The sequence below is a fragment of the Carlito syrichta genome, unplaced genomic scaffold (assembly GCF_000164805.1).
Source record: "Carlito syrichta isolate Samal-C Ts95f unplaced genomic scaffold, Tarsius_syrichta-2.0.1 Scaffold123289, whole genome shotgun sequence".
Classification (NCBI taxonomy): domain Eukaryota; kingdom Metazoa; phylum Chordata; class Mammalia; order Primates; family Tarsiidae; genus Carlito; species Carlito syrichta.
The window spans coordinates 69,619-94,670 of NW_007067385.1; the positions used below are offsets into that span (position 1 = coordinate 69,619).

A 25,052-nucleotide genomic window follows, 5' to 3' on the forward strand; every position below is an offset into this window, starting at 1 on the left:
GCATGTGCTCCGTGCTCCCCTTCCCATCTCCCTCCTCCCCCAGCAGGAGCTCCGGATCCAAGGGCTCAGCACCGTCCTGATTTCCACAGAAGCGAGTCCCACGGCTGCGTCCCCACCCCAGCACTTACATATACAATTTACTCGAAGGAATTACATGCCGCTGGCTGCTTTTAAAATAGAGACGAGACCCCCCACAGAACTGTTTCCTCAAGTGGCATCATCTGCAGAGAATCTGCCCGCTCCTCTAATGGCACCATCTGTGCTGGGCAGGGCTGGGGACTTGGGCTGGGTGGCAGCCTCTCCCTCTCCGAGTCTGTTTTCACTGCACCCGCCTCCCGCAGGGCTCTGGCTGTGAGGCCCTCCTGCTCTGACCCCATCCACTGCCCTTGGATGTGGCCGGACCAGCTGCTGCCCTCTCACCTCAGTATGCACGGTGTTAGCCCCTCAGTCCCTGCCCTGTGGGCTCCCCTGACCTCGGACATGGGTCAGCTGTGTCTCTTCCAAATTCTGCCCCTTGCAGAATCTTCTGGAAGCCAAGCTGGACATGATCCCCAGAGATGATCTGTCCTTTCGCTGCGCTAAAAACAAGACCCCAGTAAGGCGTGGACTCCAGAGACCCAGCACCTCTTTCCCTGTCCCCACGTGGCCCATCTCAGCCCCCATGGGCCCAACAGACCCTGGTTCTGAGCCAGGCTCCTCCTTTCCTGGCTGAGTGGCTTGGGGGAAGCCGCTTCACCTCTCTGAACTTGTGCTTGTCCCTTAAAGAAACAACACCCTGTCTTTTTCTCTTCTCCCAAACACCACCTTTCTTATCTGGGTTCCCTCAAAGGCAGATGAGGATTTGGGTCTGAGGCAGTGATGATGGCGGTGATCCCTGGAAGCAAGGGAGGCAGGAAGCTAGAGGAGGAGGGAATGAGGCCAGGAAATGGGGGGCTAGTGAGCGGTTACCCTGCAGGCCACAGGGCCAGTCCCGCCAGGCCCCTCCGAGAGACGCGTGACTACCGCTCAGAGCACCCCAAGGGACCAGGGACAAGGACTGGCAAGAAGGCTGGGTTTCTGTCCACTAGCCCCTCCTGCCATTAGCTGAGAGTCATCCCTGGAGCACTCACCTCCAGGCACATCTGGCTGGCCCCGAATGCGGCTGAGCCCAAGGGAACGCCTACAGGCCAACAGGGAGGGACCTAAGGCCACGTGGCCTCCCCTCCCTGCCAGGCAGTGGCTCTCAAAGCCCACGGTGCCCGGTGAATGGCTGCAGAGCCGCCCACTCCCCACCAGGAAATGGCCCCAATTGAACTTCTGATCGTATCAGGACAGTGTGAGTTTCAGGTTGGGTACGGAACGTGCCCCAGGCCACCAGGCGCTGTCCTCCTCAGGGACAGAAGCCATGGCAGCCAAAAGATGCTGAGACCACAGCCCCGGCCGCAGGGCAACTGATTCTCCAACTTCTTCTCCCATGGCCAGACTGACCTTTTCTGCCAGCCTCCCTCCTGCCCACTGGTCTGCCTGCAACCCCCACATCACCCCACCCCTGGCCGCATCAGCCCCCTTCCCCGCCGCAGGCTGGCCTGCTGGCAGAGGGGCTCTCCCCCGGGGAAAGCTCCTCCCCACTCCAGCCCTGCTCACAGCTGAGCCTCCTCTCACTCTTGGGCAATCTCGGGGCCTAGCGGGACCTCCAGCTGGGCAGGGAGGCCATCAGCGTCCCATCAGCGCCTCGCACCAAGTTGCCTCCCTGCTTCTTCCTGTTTCAACATTCACACCTGCCTCCTCTGGCCTTGAGTTCTCGCTCCGGGTCTGCACAGCTGAGTTCCAGTTCTCAACCCATCCGCGTAGGACAGGACCCAGGGGACGCTGGACAGTGTGGCTCGTGCCGATCTAAGCAGTGACACCCCTCTGCCACCACAGTGTTGAACAAAACAGACCACATCCCACAGAACTGATGCACAGGGGGGGAAGCGGCTAAAGACAGATAATAAACAAACAGCAAGTCATTTCAGGTCTTGATAAACACGCTGCAAAAGAGAGCAGGATAATGTGACAGGCAAGCAGCTTGGGAAGGGGAAATGTGTGACAAGATGAACTACCCGGGGCCATTGCATGAGGCCTCAGCCATGCAGAGAAGTGGGGACAAGCTATTCGGGTGGAGGAAGAAGGGCAGCACCTGCAAAGGTCCTGAGGAGGAAATGCTTGAGTGTGTCTGAGGGTAACCGGATATTAAAACAGAACTATCTGCTCTCAGTTTCGGATGCGGCCTCAAGGCAATAGGTGCCAGCTGTTCCCATTCCAAGGTGAGCTGTGAGACCACCCAGATGGGAGTTGCAGAGGGGGCAGGTGAGATCTGGCCTTGCAGCCCTCAGCTGATCAGGGCCTATCCTGCTGGTGAGGAGGGGAGCGCTGAGAGAGCCGCTGAGGTTCCAAGGATCTCCCTCCCAAGAGAGAAGGGCGGGCGCCTGCCCCTCCCTGGAGCCTGGGCAGACAGCTTTCGGCAAGTCTACTTGGAAAGCTGGATCTGCCTCCCTTGGGTGCTTGGGTGGAGCCACAACAATGACAGGTTCCTCCCAGGACATTTGAAGATGACCATGGAAGGAGGGGTACCCAAGTCCAGTGTCTGCCACGCCTAAGTGTCTTCCAGGGACCAGAAGTGGCAGAGAGGCAGGGGGGATCAGGAGGGTCCCCAGGAGGCAAGAGACCGCAGCAAGAGGCGGCGGGAAGGCCACGACAGAAGGCCAGTGGGGGCCTGCGGGTGAGGGAGCCCTGGAGAGGGATGAGGGCTCCCAATGCATGCCAGCCCTGAGTGTGGATCCCAGCTCACGGCAGGGCTGGATTGGTAACATTCTCCTGCCTCTTGCACTACTCGTCTCCTCCTGCCTCTCCCACGTGACCCCGAAGGGCAGGACCCTGAGAAAATGCCCCCTAGCAACGGGGAGGAGATGAGCAGAGCAAGGGGGAAACTGAGGCCCTGATGCCCCCTCTCCCCCCCAGCACCCCAGCCGATCTGGGCTGAGGGTCTGGAGAAGCCTAGGGTTTAGATGGATGGATTTGCAAGTTTTCACCATCCCATGGGACTGGACATCGAAGAAGTGGCCAGAGGCCCCTCCTCTACCTGAAGGTGACCGGGAACACTGTGGGACTTGCTCCAGATTTTATCCCGTGGCAAAGGCTACACATGCCCTCCCCAGAGCAGGCTGGCGCGGGACACGGGAGAAAGCACAGCCATGCTCCCTCAAGCCCCATCTGCCCAAAGAGGTGGGACCTGGGTCAGGAATGAGGCAGGCGTGGCCAGAGCAAACATGGAGTGGAGACATGAGGCCTCTGTGCCCAGAGCTGTTCTCTCCCCCATGATCACAGTCAGCCTCTGGGCGAGCATCACTTCCGCATGGTGCAGACAAGACAACACACTTGGGAGATGGTGCCGCGTCTGCACCGAGTCCCCTGCTGGGAGCGACTCTGGGGACGAGGTGGAAACATGCCTTTGACGCCTTCAATCCTCTGCGGTGTGGCTTCTGCATGGGGAAAGGAGGCTGAGGAGTGGGGAGGCGGCAGAGAAAGAGAGGGAATCAAAAGCAAAGGAGTCTGAAGGTGGAAGGGGAGCACAGGCAGGGGCGCTCCTACTTCCAGAACCATCCGCCCTTCCCCGGGCAGCCCTGCACCCAACCCAGGCCGGGACCCTAGCCGTCCTCAAGGCACTCATTCCCAAAACCTCAGGCAGGGACCCCAGGGGGCACCTGGACACCACCCTGGGGAGCAGCCCCAGCAGAGAGCTGAGACTGCCCCTTTAAGAGCTGTGCCCGCCGGGAGCGGTGGCTCACGCCTGTCATCCCCGCACTTTGGGAAGCGGAGGAGAGAAGATTGCCTGAGCCCAGAGGTTTGAGACCAGCTTGGGCAACTCAGCGAGACTTCGTCTTTACAATAAAACAAAAATTTAGCCAGGCGTGATTGTGTGCACCTGTAGTTCCAGCTACTTGGAAGGCTGAGGTGGAAGGATCGCCTGAGCCCAGCAGGCCGAGGCTGCAGTGGCCATGAGCGTGCCACTGCCCTCCAGCCTGGGTGACAGAGACTCTGACTCAAAAAAAGAAGAGCTGTGCCCGGCTGGCACCCTCTGTAATGGCCACTACAACCACGAACTGGTTGATACCACTGCCTGGCTGCTAATGGACGGAACGGGTCAGGTGTATCCTGTAATGTGGGGGATGCAGTGGAGCTACAGAGAGACATACCCCTCCTCCTCCATCTCCCCTATGAGCTCAGGGAAACTGAGGCAGGGGGGAGGTCTCCAAAGCCAGAATCCTCAGGCCAGGCATCTTAGTCCGTTCGGGCTGTTACAACGAAACACCATCAACTGAAGAGTTTATAAACAACAGAAGTTTATCTCGCACAGTTCGGGATGCCGGAAGTCCAGGGTCAAGGCGCCGGCGGGTCTGGTGTCTGGCCCACTGGGTCACAGCAGCCCCTTGTCGGGGACATGGATCCTACTAGTGAGGGTTCTGCCTAACCACCTCCCGAGGGCCTGTCCTCCTGAGGACGGTCACACTGAGCTTTAGGTTTCAACTTATGAACTTGGGGGACACTTTCAGTCCATAGCCTCAGGGCTGCGTGACTTCCCATCGACTGGTCCTCTCTGGGTCTCCCCCAGGGCGCATCAAAACATCGGTAACAATAACTGCCCTTAGATGCAATGACACCTTCCTAAGTGGATGCCACAGAGTCCCCCAACAGCTCTAGGAGGTAGGCAAGGAAATATTTGCCCCGTTTCACAGATGAGCAGACTGAGGCCCTCAGAGAGGCAAAGTGACCTTCCCAAGACCATCTGGTTGCTATGTGGGGTTGCCAAAATTCACATTCAATAAAGCAGACCAAGGCGTGAAGGGGAGGAGTGTGGGGCCAGGAGCCAGGGAGCTGACATCTTATCTTGCTAGGCCACTCACGCGCTGTGCCTTCAGGCAAGCCAGCCTCCTCTGTGAGCTAAGGCTTCCCCATTCGTTAAACTGGGAGGCGGGAGTGGCTGCCCCATTGGGCTGGAACATTCTATGTCTCTTCCCACACACAGAAATCTCCCCAGGAGCTCAAGGGACAACCCCCTGCTTCCATACATAACATGTGTGGCCTGAATTTTGTCCCCCAAAATTCATGTTGCAGCCTTAACCCTCAGGGCCTCAGAAGGTGACTGTGTGAAGACAGGGTCTTTAAAAAGGAGATTAAGCTAAAATGAGGCCAATAGGGTGGGCCCTAGTTCGGTCTGACTGGTGTCCTTATGCAGAAAGGAAATTCAGACGCAGACATGCCAAGGGTGCACGTGCACAGAGGAAGGACCACATGAGGACACGGGAGGCGGGGGGAGAGGCCTGGGAAAAGCCAACCCTGCCAACACCTTGACCTTAAACTTCCAGCCCCTAGAACTCTGAGAAAATGAACTTCTGTTGTTTAAGCCACCCAATCAGTGGCATTTGTTCTGCGAGCTGTGCAAGCTTCCGCAAGCCACCAAGCTCTGCCTAACCCAAGGAAGAAAGCAGGACAGAGAGAGACTGGGCAGGGATGAACCTACTTGAACTCTAAGAAAGCTGTACTAAGGCTGCATATCACAGGCCAAGGCACAGAACTATGGAAGCCCCACCACCTTCCAGATGAAGCCATGTTCCTCAACCCGGCATTCAAGGACCCTGGCCCATCCCTATCCCTCACCTACCCTTTCCGGCCACCTTCGCTCCTGGGCCAGCCTGTTAGCTCCCAGGCATTCCTCTGGACCTCTGTACAGGCCATTCCTTCTGTCTTGAATGTCCTTCCTTGTCTAACTCCAGACTCAGCCCAACGGCACCTCCTTCAGGAAGCCCTCCCAGGCCGGGTAGCTGGCCCTGCCCTGCATGTCTGTGGGGATCTGGGCTTCTCTGACATCGTGATCAGTTTCTGACACTGAATTCTGAGACTCTGAAGTGCTGAGGGTGCCTGTGCCGTAACCACCTCTGTTTTCCAAGGGTCTGATGGGACACCTGGGACTCGGGTAAATGACAGGATGAATAGAAGGAAGGAAGCCTGGGAGGCTCTTCCCCAAATGCATGCTCACCGGAGTAAGCATCAGGGACTGCCAGAGCTGCCCGGGACTCTGGAGGCCGCCTCGCCAACCTCCTCATTCTACGCATGGGAAAGTTGCGGCCCAAGGGCACAGGGGTCAAAATCAGCCCAGGGTCCCAGGCCGCCCGTCTCCCAGCCCGGTACTCTGCGCACATGTTGCGTGTTACCACCCCTCCCAGCCCCCTGACAAGTGGAATTTAATTATTTATGACAGCGCTTTATAGCTGCGGGTGAACCCACTGGAACATATTTTGTAAAAGTAATGAAGGCTCAGTAATGCGAGACCTCGCCACCGCTCCGGCCTCTAAATCTTGGCCCAGGAGTAGGCCAGATTGCGTGGGCATTTTTTTCTTTCCCTTCCCTCTTTTGGAGAATTACAGAGTTTGCAGATTAGGGGTGGCTGCGGCACGAGGGCACATCCAAGACATTTTTCCTCATTTGGGGGAAAAGAAGCAGCCTTCACGGAAGCAGCGTCTGCATCTCCCAAGTGGGGACCAGACCGGCGTGTCAGCTATAATCCCCCACAGATGCCTCCTTGGAGGTGCCCTGCTTGTGGCAGGCCCTCAGCAACGGTGGAGCTAAGAGGGGGCAGGCCTGAGAGCCAGTGACATGTGCCTCTGCTCTGCCTCCAGGGCCTCAGTTTACTCATCTGTAAATTCGGGAGCTAGAAGAGGATTTGCCTCTCCTAGTTCATTCTACCACATTCCACCGTTTTTCAGAGCAACAACGATGAGATACAGCCTTGTTCCACGATGACACTTGTAGGCTTCCTGCAGGCTCTCACTGAACCCTCCCCACAACCCCATCAGGCAGGTATCAACTTCATCACCCAGAGAGTCAAGTGAATTACCCAAGATCACAGTGCTGGTGAGTGACAGAGTCCAGCTGGGCACCCTGGCCTCGTGTCGCTGGAGAGCGCGCCTTTGACCACAGCTCTGCAAGCTTTTCTCTGAACAGTTCCACCAGGCCAGGCACTGTGATGGGGACCCCACGGACTCAGGCTCACCATCTTCTCCCTGTAGGGACAGGGTACATTTTCTCATCCTCATCTAGAGACGAGGAGACAGAGGGTCACAGCGGACCTAAGATGTTCACCCATCTAGCAACACAGCCTGAGGTCTCTCCACTCGGTTTTTCTGTTGCCCCAGGACGCTGAAATAAGTTCTCTGGGCTCCAGTAGCTGTGGTTGAGTTGAGAAGGATCAAACTCAGCCTTTCTCCAATACCTGGGAAATGAAGGAAATGGCCCAACTCATCATTGTATGCGAGAGCCAGGACGTACAGGGACTGGGAGGTGCAAAGGGCCGGGGGCAGGGTAACAGACTGAGCGGAACTGGTGACAGTGTTTTGAGTCAGACTGAAGAAAAGGGGCGAGAGATGAACCAGCAGAAGGTGTCGAGAGAGCAAAGCAGTAGTGAAGATGGTGGGCACCTAGGTGGAGGGTGTGCCTGAACATCCCAGCACGAGGGAGGGTGTACCTGAACATTCCGGCCTGAACATTCCGGCACAGCAGAGCCTGAGGTGAGGGGATGGGACGATCAGGTGGGGGTACCAAGAGTCCAGACAGAGAGCCCCTCAAGGACAGGCGCCATTTGTCCATGTGGCTCCAGCGCCTGGCCCAGCAGGTGCTGGACAGATGGAAGCCAGAGTGGTAATAAGATGGCCAGATCCAGACTTTTGTTGTGCTGCCAACAAGGGTGCGACCTTGTGTGCACCCCACTACCCCTCCGGGCTTCTTCGCTATCTTGCTAATCAGAGTCATCTACCACAGGAGGAGTTGGAGCAAGTGGTCTCTAGAGAGTTCCACCAGGCAGCTCACTAAATATACATTCCTGCAGATCAGAGGTTTCTAAGCCCCCTAGAAAGCCAGCTCAATGTACTCACAAGACTGTGCCAATCTCTAGCTCAATGCCAGAAAATTCTGCAAGCGACTGACCTCAATTCCTCCTGCTGGATGTTGGAATCATATGTTGCTCGGTCCTCAGGAGAGAAGGAAGAGCTGGCTGACATCGGTCTGTGCAGATTACAGATGCACCCTCAGGGAAGGAAGATTCAGTTGTTGATTCAGCCCGTAAACATTTTTATTGAACAAGTAATATGTGTGAGCACTGTTCCAGGCGCTGGGATATAGCAGCAAACAAAAGAGTCCTGCCTCTGGGGAGCTCATGCTCTGATGGAGACAAACGCACACAAAAAATAGAGCAGGGAGAGGAAAAGAGGTTATGTGGGGGCAGTTATTTTTGGTTGGGTTTTGTTTTTATTACAGAGACAAGGTCTCACCAAGTTGCCCAGGCTGGTCTTGAACCCCTGGGCTCAGGCAATCCTCTCACCTCGGCCTCTCAAAGTGCTGAGATTACAGGTGTGAGTCACCATGTCCAGCTAGGGGTAGTTAATTTATTATTATTATTATCATTATTTTGGGTTGGTTCTCACTCTGTCACCCAGGCTGGAGTATAGTGGCAGGATCACACCTCATTGCAGCCTCAACCCCCTGGGCTCAGGTGATCCTTCTGCCTCAGCCTTGCATGTAGCTGGGACTGTAAGTATGCACCACCACTCCTGGCTAATTTTTTGATTTATCACAGAGAAGAGGTCTCACCATGTTGTCCAGGCTGGTCTCAAACTCCTGGGCTCAGGCAATCTTCCTGCCTCAGCCTCCCAAAGTGCTGGGATTACTGTGCCTAGACAGGGCTGTTACTTTTTAATGGGGGGTGGAGGGGTCAGGGATGTCCTCTCCACTAAGCTGGCACACGAGCAGAGACTTGAAGAGGCAAGAGAATGCACCAGCAGGAATTCCAGGCAGCAGGAAGGGAAGGGCAGGCCTGTGCAGGAGCACACAGGCAGGACCAAAGGGCAGCAGGGCGGCCACTCCAGTGGGGCCTGAGAACCGAGGGAGAGAGAGGAGGAGGAGGCAATCGGAGTGGAGCAGGGGCCAGGCAGAACAGGCCTTGCAGCACGCTGTGGGGACTCTGGCTCTTTACTAAGATGAGAGCCAACAAAGGGCTTTTAAGCAAAGGGGCCATGCGATGTGACACAGCCTCACCCAGGGCTCTGCACATGGGGGTGGGCGATGCCAGGGGTAGGGCAAGCAGGTACCCTGCAGGAATACACGTGGCAGGTGGTGGCCGGCAGTGGTGGCTGTGAAGCAGGCGAGAATGGCAGTTTCTGGAGAGGTTTGAAGTCAGAAGCAACAGGAAGGTAATTTTATTATGACTCTGGCTCATTTAAGGTGAATTAGCTCTCAAGGTCTAGGCCACTGGGTCAACAGTTTGGCCTCAAGGAGTTCGTGGCTGACGCTGACATTCTGTCCTCTGACTCTAGTCCCCAGAAACCAGAGGAAAAGGAACTTTGCACATGAAGACCGGGAGCCACCGCCTGCAGGTGTGAGCAGGGAGGTGGCAGCTCGGAGGAGAGGCCCACCCGGCCCAGCCTGGTCCGAGGGGCATCAGGTGGAGGGCGTCCCCTACATCTGATGGGTTGCTGCTCCCCCGCAGCAAATGCACCTGTGACAGCCTCTGCCACAACTGGTGACTCCAGAGCGGTAACTGTTAATGCCCCTGATCCCCCATTCGAGCAGCTGAAAAGAAGCTGAAAGCCGGGCTCAGTGGCTCAGCTGTAATCCCGCGCCTTTGGGAGGCTGAGGTGAGTGGATTGCCTGAGCCCGCGGGTTCGAGACCCGCCTGAGCAACTTGGCGAGACCTCATCTCTACAATACATCAAAAAATCAGCCGGGCGTGGCAGCACATGCCTGTAATTCCAGCTATTCGGAAGGGTGAGGCGGAAGGATCGCCGGAGCCCAGCAGGTCGAGGCTGCGGTGTCCGGGAGCGGCCACTGCACTCCAGTCTGGGCGACAGAGTGAGACTCCAACCCAAAAAAAAAAGAAAATAGAAAAGAAAAGAAGCTGAATCCGGACAATCACAATCACCACTAGAAGAGGAACACAGTGAGCGTTTACCAGATGGTTACAAGTGCCAGGCACTGCGCTAAGCACTGAGCAGCTTGACAATGCACCGTCAGGTAGGTGTCTTACCATCCTGATTTGAGAGATGGGGGTATGGAGCTCAGAGACACTACACAACTAGCAGAAGGTCACACAGCTAGAGTGACAGAGCCAAGGCTGAAACTCGGGTTCCCCCTGCCCTTCACTCTTCCAGGCTGAGTGGTCACCAGGCAGGTCACCTCTCCACCTTGTCTTCCCCTCTGGCCCCGACTCCACTGGCCCCCATCCTTCCCTTCTGAGACGGGTCCAACTCTCAACACTCACCCCTCCATGACATATACAGACCGCCCCCCACCCCGCCCCAATTCCCTGAGTCAAAGGCTCCCCCATTTCCCACCTGGAGTGAGACCACAGTAACTCCAGGTAGGGCCAGGTGGCTGGACCGGGTGCTATTTTTAGAGAGATGCAAGCCAAGTTGGTTATCATTGCGAAGAAAACAAACTCACACCTTAGCCAGGACCTCGGGGACCATCTTCAATGACTGTCAGATAAAATACCACTACCGTAGGGGACTGATTTCCCCGGCCTTGGCTGGTCTCCTGATGGGCCGGACGGTGCCACGTGCACACCCTGTCGTACAGTTGGGGCTGACAGCTAGTCCGTGCCATTGTGTGGATATGAAAACTGGGGCTCAGAAAAGCCAAGTCACCTGCTCAGGGTGCCCCAGTTCATAGGAGGTGAAGCAACGATTCAGAGCTATCCCACCTGCCTGGCCCACATTCCCAGTGACCGTGACGCCGCCTGGTGAGGAAGTGGGTCTTGGATGCCGCTCTCTTCAGCAGGCTAAACATCACCCCTGCAGGGGGGCTCTATTTATGTTCAGGCAATCCATTCGCTTCTCCACGAATCACGCAACGTCCCACCCTTGTCAGAATCATCCAAGGCCCACTTAGCCCTGAACGCTGTGGCCCCTTCTCCAAAAACTGCCGCCACCAGCTCATGGCTCTCCGGGCTGGGACTATTCCAAAGCTGGTGGGAAACCAGCAAGCCTGGCGCTCCAGCAACCCTGTGGGGGAGGGAAAGGCTCACAAGCATTAGAAAACCACCTACAGCAGCTAAACTCTGACTGCCAAGGCTTTATTAGTGGTGATAAAAGGCAGCAAAAACAGCACAGGGTTTTCTGCTCCCAGGTGGGGGCTGCGGGCCCAGGAATTAGTCATGTTTTGACTGGTAGAGTTATGGAATTTATAATGGAGGCCCTGGAGAAATTAGCCACGGATTACAGCCAGCCCCTCCCCTAGACAAGTGTCCCCATGGGAGCAGTGCGGCAGGGCCCCTGACATCTCCAGGGCCCTGATCTACTAGCCTGGGGATCTGGGCCCACATGGTGACCCCCACACGCACAGGACTGCAAAGGCGGCAGCTCTGGCCTGCCCTATTCCCTGGGGTGTGTCCACCCCCATCAAACCCTGGGGGTAGAAGCAGGTCTGTCCTCTGTGTCCCCAAAGCACCTGGCCGGTGGTCAGCAGGGCTTGTTGAAATGAATGTGTCTCCAGTGCCATCGGCGTCATCCTTCCTGGGCTAAGCACATTCTCTCCCCGGGGGTGGGGGGATTGTAGAGGGGACAACCACACAGCTAGGGGTCAGGAGAAAGGCCTGGATGTGGGCGAGTGCAGTGAGCTCTAATTAAAGAGAAGAGTGGATCCACTCCTCACACAACTCTGATCTTGGGCCTCTTGCGGCTCGAAGGGCCCCCGAGAGTGCCGTGCATCCAGACCCAACACCTTGGCGGAAAAGTTCATCAAAAGGACAGGAGGCTCAGGAGCCTTTGCGAGCCTGTGAATGAGCGTTGGGGCCCGTGCAGCACCATGAAGCCTCCTGGTGTCTTCAGTCCCGGGTTTTTGTTGCAGACGGTGACTCAGGGAGAACATTAGCCTTTACCTGAGCACCTACTATGTGCCAGACTCTGTGCTAAGCCACTCTTAAAACATGCTTCAATTTAACAGAGCCACGCCAGGGGAGAGAAGGTGCTTAGTGAATACTCACTGAGTGGAGCAATGGCTTTAATTCCCACATCAGCCTCATGACTTAGGAGGCCACAGAACCAGAGGGGAAAAGAGATTCTAGCCTGCGTCAGTCTGACTTCAACACCTCTCATCCAGGGTTCCTGCTTCCTCAGCCGGGACTGGCTTCTTGGAACAACAGATCACAGAGCGGAAAGGAAGTGAGAAGGCCCCGGAGCTGTCCAGGACTTGCAGAGTGGAAGGGAAGCAAATGGAGCCAAGCACAGATGTCCAGTGAGGAAGGGCCCGTTCTGCCCTCAGTGTGAACTCAACTCTCTCTCCCACCTTCAAGTGATGCTCCCCAAGTCCTGAACTCTGCTTACAGTTCCATCCTTGATGTGACACTCCATGTCTTCCGATGGCAGACCCTGCCAACCACCCCTTCCCTGTCCTTACTCCCTGCCACCCTCATGCCTCAAGGCAACTAGGGGACAATGGTGGGGACAAACATTCCATGCTACAGGACGAGCAAAGTCCTCCTGCTCCAGCAAGAATCACTCAGGCCTCACTTCCAGCAGAAGACCCCTCTGGCCGTCTACCTCTCCCTGTGCCAGGCACTCCCCACCTGTGACACCTCTGTGTCCAGAATGTGATTCTACCCAGTCACTCAGTGTCTTCGCCTGTTCCTGCTGCCTGAGCAAAATACCATGGACTAGCTAATTTATAAATAACAGAAATTTATTTTTCTCACAGTTCTGGAGTCCGGGAAGTCCAAGATCAAGATGCCAGCAGATGTGGTATCTGGTGAGGATTGGATCTCGGCTGCAAGATTGTGCCTTGTTGCTGTGTCCTCCAGAAAGGACGGATGCTGTGTCCTCATGTGGCGAAGAGCCAGGCAGCCCTGGGAGACCATCACTCACAAGGGGCATCAATCCCACTCACAAGGACAGAGCTCTCACGGCGATCACTTCCCGGAAGACCTCACCTCTTAACAAACACCACAGTGTTTAAGGATGAGTTTCCAACATGTGTTTTGCAGGGACACAAACATTCAGACCACTCAGACAAGCAATCGCTGCGATGCCTCCTCCCGGGAAAGTAAGCAGCACGTTGTGGTGTCTTGTCCACTTTGTGTCACTGACATCTATCTATCTGTGAGCAAGTAAATAGAAACAGAAGAGCCAGGTTTTTGCCTAAGGACGTGGCTGATAGCAGTGGGAGTGAGCAGAAATAGTAACAGCTCACTCTATGTGCCTGCACTTGCTGAGTGTTTTATACATGCTAACTCATTTAAACCTGCATGGTGAGTGTTGAAACCAGCCTGGGGCAGGCATCTCTATTACGCCCTTTTTACAGACAAGCAAACAGAGGCACAGGGAGCTTAGCAGAGCCAGAAAGCAGTAGAGCAGGGATTCTTCCCAGGCAGTCTGGCTCCGGAGTCCATGCCCTTGTTCATGTCATCATCCGCCTCCCCGAAAAAGGCTCCCAGAGGTGGGAGAGGCAGCAAGGAGGGTGCTCGGTGTTCACGTTGCCTCGGCCCTCACCATCAGCAGAACCAGAAGCTTCTCAGAGCACTCGGGCCTCCAAACCCTACCCACACCCAGACGCAGGGGTGCTAAGCCCCAGCCCTGGCGGCAGCAATCGGCAGGACAGAACCCTCACAACTGGAGATGGCCCGCCCGGGCCCTTTCCCTTTGTCCCCTCTGCCAGCCCCCCACCCGGCTGCCGAGACTCTCCCACCCCCCTGCACCTGGCTGCCCCTGGCAGGCGCCCAGACCCCTCGTAGAGGATGCGCCTCCCTGGCTCCAAGAAGCTGCCAGACCCTGCTGAAGCCAGCAGGCGTCTTCCGGGCACTGGGCGCCGCCCCGCCAGGCCTGGCATGCCAGCAGCTCTGTGTTAGGTTGATGGCCCTGCACAGCCCATGGAGCTGCTATTTTTAATTTAATTGGAGAGTCAGAGGAGAGAGATGGTACCCGGCGAGGAAGTTTTAAAAGCTTTTGGGGTGGGGGAGGGGGGAGACAGAGTGAAGAAAAGTTCATAATTATACGCCAGGCAGCCAGATTTGATGCTTGAACAGAAAGGTTAAATGTTACATTCAGAATGAAATGAGAAAAAGGGCGGTGATACAGTTGCCCGGAGCTAAATACGGAAAGCAAATGCACCCTGCCCGTGTCCCGCAGGCCCCCCTCTCCGCGTCCCCGTTTCAGAGCCCTGCTTCTGCCCTGGAAGGCTCAGGTGGACACAGATACGTGGCTGCCATGTGAAGACAACTGCTCGGATGCCCACGCCGTGACTGCTCCCCAGCAGCTTCCACACAGCCTGGAGAACCCGCGCGTCTGCAGCCCTTGGGCCGAGGGGACCGGCAGGGCCTGGAAGCTGCAAAGGCAGCCTGATGCCATTGGTGATGACACTGGCATTAGTCTGAACAGACTTGGTTTCAAATCCCTCCTCTGCCAAGGAACAGACACTGTGAATCAGCTCACCCCGTGCCTACGCGCTTCCTCTTTCTTACAGCTACCCTAAGTAGTGAGACGAAAACAGAAGTCTGTGGGTGATCCTTTCCTAACAGAAAGACAGACTCCACCCCTCCTTTTCCTCCAGAGAAGATGGGTGTGGTGTCTGGAGCTGCTGCAGTCATTTTGTAACCACAACTCAAGAAGCCTGCACACCAAAGGTGGAAAATGGGGCGTGGGGTGTTAAGAATCCCGGCTGATGGAGCTATGCCACTGCTCCCCTGACTGGCCCGCCCATTCTGAGGCAGGTAGGTCCGTCTTGGCCACTCTTTATCTCATCTCCTAGGAATGCTGAATCCATGCCTAACGCTGGCGGTTCACCAGTAACTCGAGCTCCAGTGTGGTCCTGAGCAAGTGCTTACCATCTCTGATTTTCAGTTCTTATTTGTAAATGGGGCAAATGTCACTCATTTCACAGTGTGCACGTGACAACTAAAAGTGACTGTGTGGAGAAACTGCTCATCACGATGCCTGGCAAGGCAATGGCCATGGCTGTTGTTATTAAAACCCCTGATTAGCAGGAGAGCAACCGCACACTATAAAACATAAAGTCGGCCAGCACTTTGGGAGGCTGAGGCAGGAGGATCACTTGAGGCCAGGAGTTGGAGACCAGCCTGGGCAACATAGAAAGACCCTGTCTCTACAAACAAAAATAAAAACAAAAAATGAGCCAGGCATGGTGGTGTGTACCTGCAGTTGTAGCTACTCAGGAGGTTGAGGCCCACAGGACAGCTCGAGCTTAGGAATTCATGGCAACAGTGAGCAATGACTGTACCACTGTGCTCCAGTCTGGACAATGCAGTGAGACCCTGTCTCAAAAAAAAATTTTTTTTAAGTCACATCTTACATTTCAACAGCACTTCATAGTTTTCAAAGTGAGTCCTCGCCCCGTATCTTAGCTAATGCTCAACCCCAAATTTGTGAGTGGAGGAAATCTGACTCCCTATTTTACATGTGATAGTCTCAGAGAGGTTCAACAGCCTGCCCCCAGTAGCTCAGCTAAAGACAAGCCCATCCTGGAGCTTAGTCTGACTCCAAGGCCCAGGGCCTACAGCAGGCTGATTCTGAGCTGATCCACAAGACAGTCATTATTCCAGGCCCCTGCCGTTCCCTGGGGACCACTGAGAACACAGGTTGGGGGTAAAGTGGTGGCTGAGAACAGGCTCATGTGGACACAAACAAGGTGAGCTGGACTTGCCCTCCATATTTCTGCCCCTGCGGAGACACTGGGTTCCTAGGGCTTCAATCTTTCTTATCTCAGGGAGCCAAGGACCCCTTTTAAAAACAGCTGGGTACACAGTGGCTGAGAGCCCACATCAGGCTCTTAATTTTTCTGTCACTTAACAGAAAAAATAATTTGTTAAATGAAGAGTAAGTTATGGCTCCTTTCTCTGTTCATCAAAGGAAGCAAAACAGGTGCTATAACAAGCAGCCCTATAGTCTCAAGGGCCAAACATAACAGATCCTTCTTCACATCACAGGCCAGCACAGGTCACTGCAGCAGGGGAGGGGTTTCAGCTGCACTGACCCCTACCCGCCCCCCACAGTCCTCAGCGTTCAGGTTCTTCCCATCTGCAGCTCTGCTACCCCGAGGCTTCCAAGTCCTCCATCCGACCCTCCATCCTGAAAGCTGTGACAGGTATTTTAAGAGTCAGGCATATACCAAATTGGCTAGACCTCAGCTACATGGCCCTACCTAACTGCCAGGGAGCGTAGCCTCACAGTGTGCCATGGAAGGAGAAGACACAGTCATGGTGGATCCCAGCAATCATCATCTCAGTACACTCCATCAAAAGCAGTCACTGCTTCACCTCCAGACCACACGACCTGATGACATCGGGTTTACAGCATTCTTCATCACTGGCAAATGTGATTTACTGTCTGCAAGAGATCCTCCACAGGAGACTGTAACCTCGAAAACAGAAACCTCACATATCCTTTCTACCTGGAGGCCCCAGTGCCCAGCACAATACCTGAAACACAGTAGGTCCTTGAATATTTATTAGACACATATAGAATATCAGAATACCTAGGTTGGATGGACAGAACACGGGCTTGGCGGGGGGGGGGCTGTTGAGAGGGGTGTGGGTGGGTCCAGGCCCTTCTTTACTCTGCCCGGGGTCAGCCACTGTCCACAGGCTCGGACACCTTAGAACCTGCCCTGGCCCTGCATGGCTCTCACACTCACACTCCCTGGGCCTCCCCAGGGGCCGTCCACCCTAACCCCATCCATCACAGGAGCCGGAATTGCTTCCAAACAAATGGTTTATTTGCATATATAAAACAAGACCCTGGCCTCGGTGGCAAGGGCATTCCACATTCACTTGACTCCCTGGCCCCAAAGGGCCTGGAGGACTAGAAACTTCAACTCTCCCCAGCCCCACCATCCCTGTCCCCTCATCAAAACTAATGGGGACTCCTAGCAGAGGGATTACCCCAGTTACAACCTACTCCACCAAGAGGAACAAGACACCCCAAGGAAGACGCCAATGGAAAACGGTGGCTCTTGGGCAGAGAGATGGCAGACGGCCACTCCCACCCCAGGGACATGCCACCCTGGAAAAACTGTCCCTGCAGGGCTTTCAGGGATGATACTCTATCCTCCTTTGGCCTGAACCTCACTCTTAAAACAAGATAACATCTTAGAACAGAAAAAACATCTCTCATGACCTCAGAATTCCAAGGCCAGTCACCCCCACCCCACCCCGTTCCACCCCTGCCCAGACCATTTTGCTGAAATTAATCCGCCCATGCCCGTCTGACGGAAGCCCATTCCCAGGAGGCAGCCAACAGGTCACAGTCTCATGCGCTCCTCATATTCCTCCCTGGTCATCCACTCCGACTTGTGCGTAGAAAGATGTGCCACCACGGATGCCCCCAACCAGACGCTGAAGTTCCGGTTGGAGCCCACCCAGATGGTGGACTTGGTGTAGGAGAGCCGATCTGCGGCCAGCTCCTTGGATAGGCGCTTCGTGAAGCCAGGGTACAGGGTGTTGCCCCCACAGGCCATCACGTGGGAGACCAGCAGTGGCTGCATGGAGGCCTCACAGGACTCCACTGAATCCACGACAGCTTGCGGGATGCTGGGCCCTGGCAGGTCGAACACCTGCGGGTTGAAGAACATCTCGGGGGCCAGCCGCTGCAGGGGGCTCAGCTCCACCGGTGTGCCATCCGGGAGCCGGTAGCTGTTGCTCTCGTCTGAGCCACTGGGGCAGGCTCTGGCGGAAGTCCAGGGCCTCCCCCAGGTGCTGCGGCACATAGCACTTGGTCATCTGAGTCGCGGCGACCGTTTCCAGCTGGAACAAGTTGTGTCTATTGAAATCCTCCTTAAAGAGGCTCTTGAAGAGGTAGGTGGAGAGATCCTGGCCAGCAAACTCCAGCATCTTGCTGCTGGAGGGAAGGGGGCGGCCTAGGTGGAAGGGCTGCACACGGGTCAAGCCGTAGCCAGAATCAACCACCACGCCAGTCAGGAGGCCAGAGGCATACAGAGACATCTGCAGCTGGTCAGCCAGGAGCACAGATGGGACATCCAGCAGCTCGAACATGATCTGCAACAAGGAGCGAGGTGTTCAGTGCACTTTCCCCAAACTGCCTGGCTCTCAAAACTCTAGGCAACAGAGACCCACGTCCTCGGGGGCCTCTCCAGCTGCCCCCAGGATGCTGGGCCCAGGGCACTGAAGCTCCCACAGTGGGAAGAAAGAGGAAGTACTAGAGGGTTAGCCAAGGAGCTGGAGCTGCCCTCAAGAACTTATCTGATCACAGCCTTTTAGAAGACCACTTCAGTGGAGTGGTGGGAAGAGCCCTGCGGCTGCAAGAAATGGCACCAGAATGTTCCCATTAGCAGCCTGAGCCGCCTCTCCAGAAGAAGGAAGAACAGACTGGAAAAGAAATGAGCGCTGCCTGTTCACTGTCTCCAAAACACAGGAGGGAGGCAGGCAGGCAGGGGGGAAATATGCTCCCTGCCTAGTAGGTGAAGTCTTATTATTATTATTAAGCAAAAACTCTCCAAACATCAAGACAAAACTGGAATTCTGATATTTAGGGTCTGATGGAGTCCCTGAGCTGATTTCCTCCCCTACCCATCCCCCCCAGATCTTTACAGACACCCCCCAATTGCCCAGCCTGGCTGTGTTCCCAAGGTTCTGACCCCCGTGAATGCAGAAAGACCACAGCAGTCCCTCCTTCCGCAGCCAGGGTCACCTGCTTACCTCTGGGGCCCCGCAGGCCCATCTTCCCCCCACAGTGAGAGAGAGCGCCCACCATTCCTCCCTTCAGAATATTGTCCCCCACCAGTCATTTCCCAAATAGCAGCCAAGAGCCTCCTTTTCAAATAGAAAATCAGATATGACTTCCCCATTTAAAATGCTCCAGGAGCTTCCTATTCACTGAGAGCAGCGGTTGGCAAGCATCTTCTGCAAAGGGTGGCTAAATTCAGCAAATAAGAATACAGGCTGGCCAGTTATATTTGAATTTCCAACAACAAAGAATGTTTAGGTGTAGGTATGCCCCATGTAACATTTGGGACATACTTATACTAAGACATTATTTGTTTATCTGAAATTTAAATCTAACTAGGCATCATGCATTTTTATCTAGCAAACCTATGACAGTAAATATTTTAGATTTTAGCTTGATACAGACGCACACAGTCTCCCAGTCTCCATCACAACTATTCAGCTGTGCTTTTGCATTTGAAAGCAACCATACACAGTATGTAAATTAATGGGTGTGGCTGTGTTCCAATAAAACTTTATTTACAAAACAGGTGGTGGACCGGATTCGGCTCACTGGTTTGCCAGCCCTTGATGTAGAGCAGAATCCAAGCAGCCCCTCACAGCCTCCCAGGCCTGCAAGATCTGGCCCCTGCCAACTCCATTATCCTACTTGTCTCTTGACACTCCTGCCGGGCTCCAGCCTCACTGGCTAAAATCACCTCCTCAGAGAAGATCTTCCTGATCACCTTGTTCAAAGAGACTCCATCACTCCATTTCACTCTGTTTCTAGAACTGATCACTATCTGGAATTAACTGTTAAACCCTTCAGGGAAGCTCTCTGAGGACCAGAACACCACACAGTCTGTGCACATTTATGAAACCCATATCTCCCCTGGTAGTCCCGTTTCCACCAAGCACTTTGGTTGCTGTGTCTCTGTCTGCAGGAGGGGACCCTATGAGTGACTCTAACCTGGTACTGGTACTGGGTGCATACTAGGTACTCAGGAAACTTTTGTAGGGTAAATTATTACTATTTTATATATATATATTTTAAGTTGAAGTCTCACTCTGTCACCCAGGCTAGAGTGCAGTGGTACGTTCACGGCTACTGTAGCCTCAACCTGCTGGGCTCAGGTGATTCTTCCACCTCAGTCTTCTTAGTAGCTGGAACTATAGACATGTGCTACCACACCTGGCTAATTTTTTATTTAATGTAGAGATGAGGCCTCACCAAGTGAGTCTCAAACCCCTTGGCTCAGGCAGTCCTCCTGTCTTGGCCTCCCAAAATGCTGGGATTACAGGCGTGCCCAGCTTGCAAATTATTTTTAAAAGCAGAAGTCCTGGTGCCCAATCCGGTCCAGCCACAGTGTCAGCTGTCTCCCCTACCCAGTGAGGGCCACTCCAGAGGGCCTCACCTCCAGGGTCTTCTGTCGGTCCGCAGGCTCCCTCAAGGGAAACTCCGTGACCATCACGGGGGAGTCCTCAGGCTCCCGTCTGTGTTTATCCAGGACAAATGACCACATGTACTCCACGCCCTCCCAGTTGAGGACACGGCCACGCTCCACGGGGTAGCTAAAGGTGTCGGGGTGGCAAATGTCGATGCCCAGGCTCACGCGCCTCCGGGCGTAGCTGGGGCCGGGGTTCTCCCTGCACGGCATGTAGTTCACGATGTTCGGGAAGACCATCTGGGGCTCATTCCAGCCGGACAGACCAGCCTTCAAAAAGCCAGACCCATGGTCAATGATCATGGTTCTTGCAGCCATTGTAGAGGCAGGGGTGGGAGAGGCCTTCGAGACAGGATGTTTGGCAAGCTAGAGCCACCTGTGGAGGGAAGAATGGGGGTTATTTGTCAGCTCGGTCTTGGCCCCCGTGAGCTGCTTCCCACCCTCCACCCCGAAGTTGAATCTCAGGCCCCCTGAAGCTTGTCCATTACCCCCTTCAGGCCTTTACACAAGCTGTCCCCTGATCCTGGAATGTCCTTCCTCTCCAAATTCCCAATCATCCTATAGGACTCGCTTACTGGACCACGTCCAGAAAGTCCTGCCCACTGAGCTTTCCCCTAGCACATTGCGTGCGCGAGCACGCACACACACGCGCGCACACACACGCACACACACGCGCGCACACACACACACACACAGCATGCACACACACACGTCTGCTCCAACAGGGGGTCACTTCTGCTCCACAAGAGCAGCGCCTAGGCTGGAACACTGAAGACTCGCAAGAAGCCTGTCACCTAGGAAATCCTGGTTGCCTGATTCGAGGGCACAAGCTACATGAAACAGCCTCAGAGCCTCCACCTTCAACAATAATAATTTTGTCACCATAGCAGCAGAGCAGCCACTGTAATCGTGACGATGACGGTGATGATGATGAGGGTACAGGTACCATTTCTGAAGTACATACCTCTATCCAGCACTACAAAGAACATTTGCATATTAGGTTGAACTACATAAAATTGCCATCGTGTCAGCGAAAATGATCAGTTATCAACAATTTCATACGGTTTAACTTGATACAGAGACTCATTTAATCTTTGCCACAATCTATAAGGCAGGTACTATAATTACATCCATTTTACAGATGTAGAAACTGAGGCACAGCAGGGTAAAAGTTAATTTCCAAGGGCTATACAACTAACAAAAGCAGAGCTAAGAGTTAAACCCAAACCAGACTCCAAAGACTGTGTCCTGCGCATCAGACATGAGAAGATGGGTCTTGAATATGAGCTGAGCACCTAACTTGTATAAGGAAGGGAATAAAGGAGACACTAGCCATAATTGGGGTCAGTTTCCTCATCAGTAAAGTGGGGGGAGAAAGGTAAGTGTGTCACTACCTGATGTCCAGACTTACTGTAAGACTACAATAGCCAGGATAGTGTGGTGAAAGGACAGTCACATAAATTCATGGCACAGAATGGAGAGTCCGGAAATAGAACCACACCAAAAGTCCGCTTGCTCTTTGATATGGTGCAAAAAGAATTAAATAGAGAAAGGACAAGTCTTTACAATACATACCAGGGGATGACTGGATGTTTATCTGTCAAAAAAAAGAAACTTAGTGCAGGCCTCACACCTTAGAAAAAAATTAACTTAAAATGGATCATAGACCTAAATATAACACCTAAAACTACAAAACTTCTAAAAGAAAACATGAGAAAATCAATGTGACTTTAGGTCAGGTAATGTTTTCTTAGATATAATATCAAATGCATGGTCCATAAAAGGATAAGTTGATAAACCAGACTTCACTGAATTTAAGAACTTTTGTTCTTCAAAAGGGACTATTAAGGGAATGAAAAGACAAGTCATAAACTGGGAGAAAATAGTCACACAAACCATATACCTAATAAAGAACTTGTATCCAAATAAATATAAAGAGCTCTCAAAACTCTCAAAACATAATCATAATCATAACAACCCAATTTTTTGGGGTTTTTTTGTTTTTTGGTTTTTTTTTTTAGTTAGAGTCTCACTCTGTCACCCAGGCACACTCACAGCCACCCCAGTGCTGACCTGCTGGGTTCCAACGAACCTTCTGCCTCAGCCTTCCAAGTAGCCGGAACTACGGCATGCACTGCCATGCCCGGCTAACTTTTTTTTATTGTAGAGGTGAGGTCTCACCAAGTTGCCTGGGCTGGTCTCAAACCCGCAGGCTCAGGCAATTCACTCGCCTCAACCTCCCAAAGTGCTGGGATTACAGGATGAGCCACTGAGTCCGGCCCTGATGTTTTGAATGGGCAAAAGACCTGAATAGTCACTTCACCTAAGAAGACCTATGGATGGCAAAAAAGCACACGAGAAGGTGCTCACCAGCATCAGTCAGTAGGAAAGGCCACGGAAAACCCCAGGGCGACACCATCTAATAGAATGTCTAAAATTAAAGACTGGCCTACCCAAGTGCTGGCAAGGAGGTGCAACAAGTGGAAACCCCTTGTACTGCTGGTAGGAGAGTGGCACAGCAGTTTCTTAAGAAGTTCAACACATGCCTACCACATGACCTCATACCCACACTCTTAGGAATTCAACCAAGGGAAGTGAAGACTGATGTTCACACGAAAACCTTTATGCATGTGTTTATTGTAGCTTTGTTCATAATTGTAGCTTTGTTCAAAAATGGGAAACAACACAAATATCCTTAAGCTGGGGATAATCTCCAGTTAGTGGACAACTACGCAGCAACCACAAGGATGGAACGACTGAGACCCACAGCAGCGTGAATGACTCTCACACACACGAAGCTGAGAGAAAGAAGCCAGACTCAAGAGATACGTACCCCATGGTTCTACTCATGTGACATTCTGAAAAGACAAAACTCTAAGGACACAAGATAGATCAGTGGCTGACGGCAGCCAGAGGCGGTGAGAGGGACTGAGCACTGGTTCAGGGCAGATTCGAGGCAATGATGGAACTGTGCTGTGTCTTTACTGTGGAGCTGAGTATACAATCGCATGCGTTTGACAAAACTCTCCCAACTATCCTCTTTCTAGGATAAATTTTACTCTAAATAAAAATGTAAGGGTCAATCCCAGTGGGTGTGGGGACATCCAACTCAGGTCTATGAAATCCCCTTGCAGAATACAAATGGGCAGGCTCGGTGCTAGACTGCCCGGGCACTTCCTGCACCAGAGTCCTCCAAGGAAGGCAGTGCAGCCTGAGGGCTGCATCTGGGGCTGTCACTCCACCAGCTATCTGGCTCTATGTCAGCTTCTGGGCAGCAGTTGCATTTGCCCATCACTATCGAGCATGACAGCCATGGCCTGGCCCTGGCCCGTGGCTCCCTGCTGTCACCAATCTTGGGGCAGAGATTAGGCTTCCTTTTCTTTAATTAGCTCTGACATCAGACTCAGAGAGGGCCGGAAGGAGCAGAGAGGGAGCCGGGATGGCCAGTCTCCTGCCTTGCCCGCTGGCAGGCTGAGTGATGGATTCCTCACACTGAATCATCTAGAGTGATGGAGAACTGGCCGCTTGGATGACATTCTGGGAAGCAGCTGTGCTGACGATGACCTCCTGCACCACGCAAGTGGGTGACTGAGAAATGCTTCCTCCGCCCTGGCATGCGGAGACTTCGGAGACGCTAGTAGAGTGATCTCCACTATGGTTGTCAATCAAAGGTGCTCACCGGGTGGGAGGCGGGGGCCTCTAGACTGGTGGCCCAAGTGATTTGGCCTGGGACCATGAGAGTGAGAGGCAGGGGCTATCCCTCCCCAGGCCATGACTGTAGGAGAAAATCTGGATGGTTCTAAGGGGCCTGCTCTGTGGACAGATAAAATCTACACATTTGAAGCATTTTTACTGAGCCACCAATTCAACAAATCCCTACTGAGCACCTACTAGATACCAGAAACTGTTCCAGACTGATGTGATTTCTCCCCTTCTGGAGTTTTTACTTTATTAGGAAAGACTGTGAGTAACCACCAAATCAAACACAGGAGGACTAGTGGTAGGGAAAAAAATAAAACCTGGGAAGAGGGACAGGGAATGTAAGAGGCACAGAGGTATGGCGTTATTTTAAACAAGGAAGTCATAACAGGCCTCTCTGTGGGGTAACATTTGAGCAGAGAACTGAATGAAGTGAGAGAATAGGGCATGTGAATGCCTGGAAAAGCACTCCACACCAAATGAACAGCAAGTGCAAAGGCCCCAAGGAAGGAAAGGTCAGATGTGTTCTAGGATCAGTCAGCAGGCCAGTGTGGCAGGGACGTGGTGTGTGATGAGAGGATACTGAAGATCTGGAAGGGGCCTTGCAGGTCTCTGTATTGTGCTTACAGATGGAAGAAACCACCAGGGGATTGACCAGAAGAATGGCATGATCTCACTTGAGTTGTAAAAGGATCTGGTGGGCTGATATGAAGGGCAGACTGCAGAGGGCAAGGGTAGAAGTACAAACAGAGGTGAAAAATGCCAGTGGCCTATGCTAAGGTGGTGGTGGGGAAGGGGCGAGAAGATTGTGGGTCTATTTACGAAATGTGGAGACCATGAGAAGAATGGAGGAAGTCTCCAAGAGTTAGCCTGAAGAGCCACAAAGATGAAGTATCCGTTTACTGGGAGGAGAGCACTATGAGAGAACAGCTTGGGGTTCGGGGGAATGAGGCATTTTATTTCGTGCTAAGGCATGCTAAGTTTGAGGTGCCTACTAGACACATGTGACAACATCTGAGCAAAGGATATAACTGGGAGCCCCTGAATGGATGGAACCAAAGTTGCTGGGATGAATACGGTCATGAAGGGCCTTAGAGGAGACGAAGACTTGGCCCCAGGGCACCAAAGTCCAGCAGCCAAGCCCCAAGAGGGAGCCAGCAAAGAGGACTGGGCAG

General features: G+C 53.6%; 1 protein-coding gene across 1 annotated transcript; it reads right to left on the reverse strand.

Annotated features, from left to right (window-relative positions):
• Positions 1-17,313: 17,313 nt before the first annotated feature.
• On the reverse strand, positions 17,314-20,515 carry ACTL8 (actin like 8). Its single transcript, XM_008048258.1, is given in 3 exon segments — positions 17,314-17,730; positions 17,732-18,067; positions 20,149-20,515. Coding segments are annotated over 3 exon segments (1,101 nt in total). The 5' UTR covers positions 20,497-20,515.
• Between the last annotated feature and the right edge of the window lie 4,537 nt (positions 20,516-25,052).